The sequence below is a fragment of the Stegastes partitus genome, unplaced genomic scaffold (assembly GCF_000690725.1).
Source record: "Stegastes partitus isolate 25-593 unplaced genomic scaffold, Stegastes_partitus-1.0.2 Scaffold875, whole genome shotgun sequence".
In the NCBI taxonomy this organism is placed as follows: Eukaryota; Metazoa; Chordata; class Actinopteri; family Pomacentridae; genus Stegastes; species Stegastes partitus.
In genome coordinates, this window is record NW_007578606.1 from 217,962 (window position 1) to 229,992 (window position 12,031).

General features: G+C 39.7%; 1 protein-coding gene across 2 annotated transcripts in view; it reads right to left on the reverse strand.

The window, feature by feature from the left end:
- Positions 1-12,031, reverse strand: part of rapgef2b (Rap guanine nucleotide exchange factor 2b) — a 115,172-nt gene that overhangs the window by 68,815 nt on the left and 34,326 nt on the right. For both annotated transcript variants that reach the window (XM_008293335.1, XM_008293334.1), the window contains exon 4: positions 2,311-2,394. In XM_008293335.1, the coding sequence (XP_008291557.1) occupies positions 2,311-2,394 (84 nt within the window). The remainder of the gene's footprint in view (positions 1-2,310; positions 2,395-12,031) is intronic.

The following is a 12,031-nucleotide window of genomic DNA, read 5'->3' on the forward strand; positions in this document are numbered from 1 at the left end:
GTATCTTTTTCTTTAAATACGGAAATGGAGGCTAGACGCTGACCTAGGCCAGGGTTTTTCCTGAACAGAGGAATTTTGGCACCTCTCCAAAGAGGTTTTCACCAGAACCAAAGAAAAGTCGTCAGCGCCAAAATGACAAATGACAACAATTTTTTTGAATCAGTTTTGTCAAATAATCTTTGGTTATCAAATGGTCAGAAATAACAACCATCAAATAAGGTAATAGACTAATTGCTTTTACTGTACGTGGACCAATCATGCTCTGTGTCATCCCTCAAAATCCTTTTGTGAGCCAGGAAACACCCTGTATTCATGTTGTGATGCGAGAACAGCCGACACTGTACGCTGCGACATCCCTCTGCAATTAGTGCCACTTTATCTTTTTTTGATTCAGCTGCTCTGATGACCCTCAGCAACGCCACAAAGACAAATCCTGGCACAGTTAATATTGTGATTCCGACTAAAACTGCTCAATGTGCAGTTGGTGCACCATGTATAATTTAGTGCAGAAGACAGAAATGTGGCATCACTTTGAACAACCGAGCTAATTATCAACCCCATACAGTCCCATGCAGCACAGTGGATCCCTGCACAGGCTTCTTTGCAACATATGCTTAGTAAACACTTTCCGGGCCCTCTCCTCCTCTGTGACTGCGGTCGGGCATTAGCTTTAATCTGCCAATACCTGCAAATCCCCCTTCCGCATCCCACACACACACTTTCACCTTGGCAAAACTGAAAAGGTTATATTTAAGAGGGGACCGGGTTTTTTTGGCACATTTCCGATCAAGTCTTCCGCTTTAAATGCCTCCCACGTTCATACGAACCCGGAGAATGACCGCTGTCGACCCCTGCTGTACTGCCAGAACAGTTCTGCTCCACAGGCTAAAGTGACGGCCTCAAGCACTGAGTGGCCGTAGGTGTGTTATGCAAGCCTAATGGATGAAAAGATCATTGTTTGCGAGACGCCCACAGAGATGGTTCATGTAACAGATCCACTTGTGAAATCGCAGCTTTTTAACATTTGGGTCTTGGCTTTAGAGGTGGTGATAACTGCTGTGAGTTGATGGCTGAGAGCAGGAGAGCAGAACATAAATCTTAAGCCCTCTGAAGGTGCTATAGATAATTATTATCTATTAAGGAGCTGAAGTCTGCTCTCCAACACTCCACTTTATTTAAAAACTATGCAAATCCTAAGCAAAATGTTTGTTTAATACAACCTATCTTATCAGAAAAAAGAGAATTATATGGAAATCGTGCGATACTCTGAGTGACTTCAACCATTTTAACTATGCTCGAGGGGCGACAACAAAAACATTTCCCTTCAAGGCTGCTGACAAAGCAGCTGTTGGCTGTCCAAAAGTTTTAAGATGCCATGACTTAGATTAATGTTTAAATACAGAGATGTGACCTCGCTTTATACAGGACACTATAATTTACAGTTTAACTCTTTACGTTTACTCCCCTTATTACTAAATTATAAGAAGAAAACAAACATTTATCAAAATGTATATTTTAGTAATTATACCTTCTCACCCTCTCAAGTGTTTGGTAAAATGTTTTTGTGGGAGAAACTAGATTCTGATGTAGAATTTGTACACTTAAAGGAGAATGTAGCAGGTCTGCTGAGCAGCTTGGAATGCTAGCGTGCTGACAGTGGTTGTGGTATGACACAGGCTCACAGAGTATTTATGAAAAGCGAGACCCTGAAAATACTTTACCTCTATACGACTGCAGGTATGCAGATTTATGAGTGGCTATTTTTACGTTGTGACATTTTACAGAAATATCTTGTCATTTATGTTATGAGAAATTATTGTCTTATTCTTTGTTTTGTCATAGTAGCGTGGAATCGTTTATTTGATCACTCAAAGCATTCCCATTTTATGCAATTGGAAAAAAGTAATTTCAAAATTTGTTTAAAAATACAGTTGTATTCACTTTTCTCTAACTTTATAAATCGTTGATCTGGAAGCAGTGGTTTTTCTTCAGTCAATCTATTTTGCGACAAGAAAAAAAGGGGGTAAAACTTTTCCTTTGAGAAATGAGATAAGCAGGTGTATACCGTAACTTTTGGTATTCACTCTGCAAACAGTGTTTTCATAAAATGAATTATCAATGTTTACCTCTGTGGATAAGAATAAACTGATAGGAGAGAAAACAAACTTTTTTGAGTGAGAGCAAATTAAAGTTGACTCTTTCTGGCCAGTCCAGGATATGCTTCCTTAAATGGGTTTTGAAGGGAGGAAGCAGTTCGCATGTTAAAAGATCAAACCTTCAAACGGCCCCTAAAATGGCCGATGATCTTACCTGCTTCTGGGCAGAAACATGGACTCCTTGATGAAAACGGAGCCGGACAACAGGATGTACCAGCAGCTTCCAATGTCATCAGGGCTGGAAGACAGAAGGAGTGACACAAATTAGCACAGAATACAGTGACGATGATGACATCTTGACAGGAAAATGTAATTACTATGAACAGTGAATTGAGCGAGGAGGACTTGTTAAAAACTGATACGGGCTGATGTGAGACCTCAATGTCAAAATCAGATCATTTTGCAACTGTGAAGAAATAAACTGTTTTCCACTGCACCGCACGGCAGCCCAAATATTTGTGCATGCTCCGACTGCAGGAATCAGCCCCGTATCACCTTTATCAGAGCTGTTTTTGGGGGAAGAAAAAAGTACCGACTCAAAGTTTGAATATTAAAAATGACATTTTACCTTTTAAAATAATTTGTCTAGAAATTGTAGCTCTTTCTGAAACAATTACTACTTTAGTTGAATCAACAATTTTTATTAATTGATCAATGAATCCAAAAATATTCACACATTAAGACATCTCAAATCAGAGTTTTTAAAGGACCAATCATTTTGCTTTGTCATTTCCTTAACCTACATGCTTTTCTGCTGGTGCTGTGACTTAATGCATCAGCAGTATGAAACTCCTAACTGTGCCAAGTGACTTTAAAAAAAGAAAAAGAGAGAAAACATGAGAAAGATAAGAGTGCAGAGTGTTCGAGACACAGAGAGAGAGAGAGAGAGAACTATGAATGAACTGAAGACTCATTTCTCATCCACCCACACCCATGGCCCTGCTGAAACACACAGACAAGGAAATTGGGCATCACAGACAAAATGAACTCAGACTGACCCCCTGGATGATGCAGCAGGCTGTCAAGTCCTTACAGCATGACTAGTAAACAAACACACACAGTAAACACTGCTACCACACTTAGAATACACTTTTGCAAATTTTATTTAAATCAAAGACACTTTTTTTTTTCTTCAGGTTTTAAGAATTAAGTGGCATTGCTTGTGAACCGCCGGCCTTATTAAGGGACATCAAAGGTTCTGCTGAGGAGGATTTGCCGACAGATAAACAACTCCCTCAACATCACTTTCAGAAATTAAATTAGGACTGTCACTGTTAATAAACCGCAGTTGTAACGTTGAAAGGACATCGCAGATTTCGAAACGCATCCGTTTTGTTTCGTTGCTCGGCTCACTTATCCTTGGGCCTTCGCAGTGACTACAGGGATTGCAGGGAGATAATCTCACAAGGCTGAATCATCTACGCTTGGTATATGCAGGATTATTGAAAAGGCTGGATGTGTTAATCTACTGAGAATGCAAACAAATGCCACGGAGACAGATAAAAACTGTTAATGCTTGCTTCCATCTATATGGAGTGGGCTAGAGGGCTCAAAGTGTAAACATTACATATGCAAGATTTAAATGTCATGGGAGAAGCTGCTGCTCAAACAATCTTTGTGATTATTGTGCTGTTGTCAAGTTTTAGTTGAATTTATTTAGTTAAATATAAGACTCTGTGTGTCTGGGTAGATTTTACCAGAGGCACAGTGTGAGTTTTTCAAAGCTACCTAATGGCGATTGAGGAAATTTAGGCAAATTTGTTATTTGATTGTCGATCAAACATGTCACCTAACAGTCCTCTGACAGTAAAGAGGAAGGAGCGATCCAGAGAAGGAAGTATTTGCATGCTATGTAACACTGATACCATCTTTCTCCGCTGAAGTTTCGGCAGTTGTAGACAAAAATAGGCATGCTGGTAACCAAAACCTGCTTTCATTTTGCTGCCACGGTCCTTAACAACATAAACTGCAGACGAGTGAACGGACTGGCACAGCTTAAAAACGGTTTTAACTAAAACTGTGAGATATAACTGTGCATGACTACGTTTTACTTTCTGCATGGAAAGTACAAATGAGAAGATAATTCTAATAAAATCATCTTTCCTCCTGCAGGGAACTGTTGACAGAACGCTAGACAGAAGATTTAAACTACTCTTATGTCTGTGCAGTAATTATAAAGTTACAGACAGAAGGTGGTCATTTCGGCACTCGGACTGGAATCAACAGGAGAGTGATAGCTTAGATCCAAAGGCAACAACTTCCACCTACGAGCACCTCTAATGTGCACTTATCACCCGTTATGAATGCTATCAGCCCATTAAATGGTTGTTATCGTTGCAGATTATTCCCATACATATAGGCCAGCAGGAACCTCCTCCACCTCTTAGTAGGCTCAGTAGGCGCATTATCACCCCATTTAATGGAGCGCCATTATCATCTCATTTAATGGCGGAGGATTTTGCACTTACAAAGATGGACTAAAGTCAACATTCAAGGGTTGGAGGAGTTGGTGGTTTCGTTATCTTGGAACTTTATTGCAGTTTAATTTCTTTATTTAAGTCTAGTGTTGACATTTGCTTTCGTTCCGTGTCTACTTGAGTTCCTAATGGTCCATATGTACGAGATTAATAATTGCTATTTAATGGGCTGATAGTGTCAGAATTGGGTGACTTATCAATAAGTTATTTGTCGAATCGGCATACAGACCAAATTGTAAAAAACAAACAAACAAAAAAAATGACAGCTTCTCCCTACTGTTAGCCTCTGAGCTAAATAAAGCTAAAGAGCTGCTGGCAGGACTTTCATATTTACCGAGCAGACATCTGAGTTGTCTCAAAAAGGACATCACTTTAAACAAATTATATATTTACCGGTTTGCTACCAATCTGAATCAATTCAGATATTAACGTTATGTTTTACCTTAAAGCACAAAATCGATTATTTGTTTTGACGCATAGCATTAGCTTAATGGGAAATTCAAACAAATGCCTCCGTATGATGCCTCCACCTGCCTGTTTAGCTGTTGGTACTTTGAAGCGCCACCTCATCAAAGAGGATCTGCTCATCAAGGTGAAATCAAACCCCGCGCTTGAAGCCACCCTGGTGTTAATAAGGCAGCAGCTTGAGTGATAATCACTGAGCATTTTCACCTGCTCTAAGTGTGACTTTTTAATTAAAACCGGAATAGGAGGGGAAAGAGAGAATCAATGACCAGTCACACATCAGCAATGTGGGACTGGCTTTTGCTTACAGAAAGGTAAAGGATGGGTGCTCTTATTATACACAGCTGCTCCCACACAAACACATCCATTCACACCCATCATCACTGTGCTGACTAAGTTTGTTTTTTTTTAATCACTGAGAACAAAGTCTCGCCCCTCCTTCCTCCTTCACTCCACACTTTTCCTTGTAGAACTAATGAGGCTGTAGACAGCACACCCTACTGATCCAGAGCAAAATCACTCTCGCTTCCTACAAAAGCACCCCTTCTTTTTTTTTTTTCTTTTTTCCTTTCTTCTGATCTCCATCTGTCTCCCCACATACTCGACCCATTCCTTGATGTGGCTCTTCTTGCATTCGGACACAACACGAATGAAATGCTCAATTATTAATTACCGGCAAGCAGATGTACCAAGCGAGGGAAGCACCTCGCAGGGCTGAGGAGGAGGAGGAGATACGACACCAAAAAAAAAAAAAAAAAAAAGTAGGAGATAGAAGACTCTTATGCGCCACGACAACTTGACTGAACTAGGTCACGCGTACTGGAAGCGATAGTCAAACGCTAAACATCATCCACCAAAACCCCCACAGGAAAGCCTTTAACAGCGGGGAAACGGGTTATGCGAGTGCCATGGAGGCGGTGGTAGGGGTAAAACGGTGGCGGAAGAGCGATTATAGCATGAAGACTTGCATGAAATGAGGTTTGACTCCTATGAAACAAAACAGTTTCATTCAAGACTGAAAAGTCCCTTTTGGAAATGGAAATTGAGACGTATTTTGCTGTTGAGAAATCGCTACGTAGGCTCAGATGTTCTTATTCAACATCTTTTAACACAGTGTAAGCATTTAGTTTTGAGAGTTACCAAGCCACCGTATATTGTGCAAAGGCCTGAAGACTCTGAGACCTTTTAAACAGCATCACTTTTTTTGATCACCTCATTGCTATTTTTTCAAATTTTTTCTAATTTCTCATAAAGTTGAGCTAAAACTAATTACATTTTTCAGTATTCTACTGAAGAAAATGCTGCCAGTTTGACATGTGAGAGACCTCGGGTGTGAATAGATTTGCACAGACGTTGTATGTCTAATAAGAGCGGACAGTAATTTACAAACAGCACGACTGCTCTCGAATATATCTATTAACATAAATAAATAAACGCCATGCCTCTAATTTCGTCCAAAAAGACTTTCCTATGTTCGATAAAAAGCTGTATATTTCTGTCTATTAATAGAGCTGCAATTATATGCCTTTCTGATTTATTTTCTTCAGCATCCGTCCTTTATTTCACAGACAAAAGTCCATCCACGTATGTTTCGTATCATATATTTGACAAAATATATTATTGAGAAACTAAAATTTAGAGAATGTTTTAAAATCTTGATTAAAAAAAAGAATGCATTAATTACTAACAGATTCTCATAATAGTTGCTGATAGATATCCTGAATGAACTGTTTGTTTCAGAGCCGCAAAATGACCTCGAGGCAAAAGTGATTTACTCATTCAACACTTGTTAAGCATAAAACCATACATTAGTTGTAGCAACAATGCTGCAGGGTCATTTCTGTATTTAAACATGTAATGAGAGAATCTCTTTGACATTAGTAGTCGACCAATATTAGGCCTGGCTGATTATCTGATCCAGTATTCAGCATATCATTATTTATTCAAATAAATTAACTTTAAAATGCCCTGCTTTGGCTCTGATGCAGTTTATCTGTCTGTAGTCCCCATTCTGGGATCTTGAGGAATGTCCAACCCACGGCATTATCTGATTGGTTCAACATTACAACCAACACAGAAGAATAAATATTGAAGGGTCTCTTTTAATTAACCCTTACCCTAACATGTGAAAAAACTAATATTCAAAAGCACTGCAACCAAGTTTTGTGTTTTGTATAATTCTAATGTTGACACCCACATTGTAATTCTTGCTGTAAATGTATACGGATTCTAAATATCAGCTAACGGTTTCCTTGATTGATAAAAATCAGGATTAGTATCAGCCCTGAAAAAAAAAAAAATCTAATGTCAACGTCCTTTTAGTATCAAAGGGAAGGGATTGAGCTCAAGTCTTTTCCACATGTTAAAAAAAAAAGTGGTAAAATAATGGTTGATTTCAGTGGGTTCACAAACAATAGGAAGTAAAGTCATTGTCTGCAAAAAACAAAAGGGCTACACTGGATACACTGATGGAGGAGTTTCAAAACAACAGAGGTGTGTCCACACCAACACACACATTTAGGGGCCCTGAATAAACAAAGCAGCTATGACCGCTTCAAGTTGTTATTGTCATGCTGCTTTCACCATGAAATCCTCCAGAGAGTGTCAGAGTGTCAACATAGTGTGGTGATATTATGAAATAAAGCCTTTCACTTTTCAATTGTCCAACAAAGAAAACTAAAAACGGCCACGGGGAGTGGGTGGGAGACGACAGAGAGTCTGCTGGTTAATGTTTAGGAGTTTGACTGAAATCTTTGACCTACATACTTGAGATTCTACATAACACCAAAATATTTCCTAATATTTCATTTCTCTAAGACACAAAAAGGACAAGCGATTTTTTTCATTATCGTCTTTTTCCAAGTTAAAAAGCAGCTCTACCAAGCGAGCGCTGTCTCCATGTCAGCGCCACACATAGTGCACAGCGTGTACTGGAATGTATAATTATATAAGCTGGCTGTTCAATGGGAAGTGATGAGTTTTTCAGTTCCCTCTCCCAGCAAGTTTCCTCGTCTAACCTACTGTGACGCTGCCTCTGAAGCCGTGCAGCTTCCCAGTGTCACAGGGAACAGGAGTCGCATGAGGGGGGCAACTTTCCGACAGCTGCTGCCTCTGAACCTCAGCCAGGGGTCAAAATATCACGGTCTGCAAACTGTTCTGCTTTAGCATTGGCATACTGTATTAGTATTAATGCTATTTCGTACACGTCTAAAAGAAAATGAAACGGCAGACAAGGATACGTAAAGTTAGAGAATAGCTGGGTGCTACATCTGAGCTGTGGCTCAGGTGGGTAGAGCCGGTTGTCGGTTCGATCCCCTGCCCCTCCACAGGCGAAGTGTCCTTGGGCAAGACACTAAACCCGAAGTTGCTCCCAATGGCAGGCAGCACCTTGCATGGCAGCTCCGTCACCATCGGTGTATGAATGTGTGTGTGAATGGCTGAATGAGAAACACATTGTAAAGTGCTTTGGATAAAAGCACTACATAAGTACAGACATCTGACGTTGCTGCTGATTGTAAGAAATGTTTCTGTTTTTCTCTCCTGGCAACAATTGAGTTGGTCATGGTGACTATTTGACACTGTTGCCATGCTTTTGTCTTGTTGATTCCTGACCAGTGCCACCCAGTTATGACAGACAAGTGCTGCTTCTTCCTCTTTTTAACTATTTCAGTCAACATGTTCAGCCCTCTGACTGTACAATGGGATGGAAACATGCTGTTCAGGCAGGGCGGCAAAACCAGATGTATGACAACACAATAAGTAAAGTGAAGAGAAAGAGTAAATGTCTTCGCTTTAAGTTGTTGTTTCCAATTAGAAACCCAACCATTATATTCTTTATTACAAAAAGAATATATATATATGTATATTTTTTTTAAATGCATTAAATTTAGTGCTGCAGCTCGTGATTATTCTCATGACTGTACAATCCTCTCAATTCACAGTTATTTTTATTTCCCCTGTCCAACAGTTATTAACCACTGTTTTGTTGCCAACGTAGGTAACATAACTGACAGTTTGTTCAGACACTGTTCAGACAAATTAGAATAGCTGTTGTGACTAATTGGTCATTATCTGGCTACCAGGAAAAATCAGAAAACCAAAAAATAGATACCTTATCAGAAAATTCTAAATAACTAAAATTGAATGCTGATTGATGGTTTAATGGACTCTAATTTGTGATTTCAGCTCTATTGAAATGTTAACTAGTGACTCCAGCCACCTATGGTTCATCAGACTTTATAAAAGGAACTGAGACTCCAGTGTCTCCCTAATGATACTCCTCCAACAGGCCAACAGTAAAACACCATGGGATTGCCCATTTCTACAGCTGAACTGTTTCAATTGGACCACACTTTACCCGAGTGTGTCAAAGGTCAAGGGTTGCAATAAAAGAGCTGACATGGAAGAGGTTAAAGTGCGAGCAGAAGATGCTAACACTCTTCAGCAGCCACTGTACAATGTGCCAGGTCAGCCTCCCTCTCAGGAGGGTTTAGCACGATAATCTCTGGATGCTAAATCCTGAGAGGTTCAGCCTTTCGCAGGATGGGATGTTTTCATGAGATATTGAGAGTGACACTGTGAGTGTGTGTGTGTGTGTGTGTGTGTGTGTGTGTGTGTGTGTGTGTGTGTGTGTGTGTGTGTGTGTGTGTGTGTGAATGCATGCACTCTCACAATCTAGAGCTCCAAGCAGGACATACGAGTACTTAATATGAGTACTTTTACCCCTATCCTCCTGTCAGTACTCCGGGACAGCCATGGATAGTCAGAGTGAGGTTGTGAGTGTGCAGGTCATTAAAGTAGGTCACTTCTTTGACTTATATCCAACCTTATGGGTGTTTGTGCAAAAATAGAGGTATAAATACATAGCCAGGATTTAGTTCTATGTAAAATGTTCCTACATGACATAAAATCTGTGAGTTTCATCTCTAGTTTATATAGATTACTGCCCATTCTAGTCTTTGAGGCTACATAACAGTTGTCAAACAGAACCTTCTGAGCTTTTTAAAAGTTAAACAAATTTCCCATAAAAGCTAAAGCTGAAACAATTGGTAACAATTTTGATAATAATTGTTTAAATCAGTAGTTTCAGCTTTTAACTGCAAGCATCTGATGTCTTGTTGTGTGTAACTGTAAACTGAAATGATCTGGAGATGCCACTTAAAGTTTAAGGAATTGTGACAAGATTTCTTTTACTACTTTCTTCTTGATTTTAATGTAAAAGCTGCACAACTTAATGGAGATACTACAGCAGTTAAATTCCTCCATTGACTTTTACAGCCTTCATTGCGCAGCATATTATTGACGATGTTATAAACAGATGAGATCATAAGGGTAGGCTGTTAAAAGCTTGTGTTTTCAGAAGAGCAGGCTGATTAGGATCCTGCAGCGGAAGAAACGCAATCTGATGTTTGGCTGTTTAATACCCAGCCCTTATCAGGGAGAGCCTTGACCAATTTTTATAGGTTACACCAACACACATAGACAGACATGTACAGCCATACAGCTGTGCAAAGACACAACTAGAAGCAATGGCACAAATGTACACACTTGGGCAAATGAAATGAGGCAATAAACTAAAACAACCTGATGTGTTTCTGCACTTTCGCCCAGGGCTAAATTAGAAAAATACGAACAATTCTCTTAGACTGTGACCACAGTAAAGCAGCTTTATCTGAAAATGCTCCTCACATTTGAAAATAAAGGTTGTCCACATCAGTTGTTATTTCCTAAAGATATGTTCATAATGAAACACTATAACAGGAAAGCAGCTGACTCTTCATCTCGGTCCTCTTTTACGTGAGAAAACAGTAAAAGTGTCCATTAAACCTGACATCTGGCAAAGAGTGAGACAAACAACATTGTTAAACGGGCTTAATATTCTCACAAACTACTTGTTGGCTGGTCGGACAGTGTCAGAAAATCAGTCCTCCTCACCTTACGGACGTTAGTGTGCGTGTGGTCATTCCTGTAATGTTCCAGAACTGATAATCTGACATTCACATTCACGCTGTTATTAGTTAGTTGTAGGAGCGCTAAAGTCTCCCTGCGTAGAGCGTCAGCAAATGTGCCCCGTTATCCTCGCTTATAAACACCATCACGTCTCTCTCTTGTCAAAAAAACAGCTGGCTTTTCACTTTCCCTTCCCTCATGACTGTTCTGATTAACTATAAACACTTCTGCTTGCCGACGTGGTCAGACAACATGTCTTACAAATTACTTCTGAGAGACCACAAACCAGCCGTTGTTCTGCTGAGTCTTAGTTGGTCAAATGTCTGATTAGTGCGCTTATTCTCTCTGTGATCGTCTGTGCTGGGGCTTAATACGGCCAAACTCTACACTCAGCCGTTCTGATTTAAATATTTTTTCTATTTCTGCTCTCTGTTTCAGACACCTGAATGAGAATTAAATACAGATTTGATAACAGTATAGTAGCTGTTAATCATGAGCAGTATTTCCTTTGCTGCTGCTGCTGCTGCTGCTGCACTGACACATTAATCGCCTCACTTTTTTATGATCATATAGTCATATGACAAAATGTAATGACAGGACGATGTAAGTAGCTCTGCTGACATTGGAAATGAATGATTACAAAGTGGGTAAGAGGTGACAGAGCTGGCACGGACCACATGACTGTATCTGGGCAGGTTTACGTCAGAGTTTTCCAAAGACTCTATGCTGCCCGTCCACACTGAAATTCAAAGCCAGCGTTTTAAGGTTTATCCACTCAGAAAGTTGCTTTAGGAAAGTGGTAAAAAACTGTGGACAGATGACAAAATAGAGGGAAAAACATGCCTTTTTAGGGATTCAGCTAGTTTAGAGTTGAGATGCTAATCCTTTTCGCGCATATTTACATTCACATCCAGGAACACTCTTTTCAAAATGCAGGCTTCTTGACTAGGCTAAGCCATGTATACAGTTTATATATATATATAT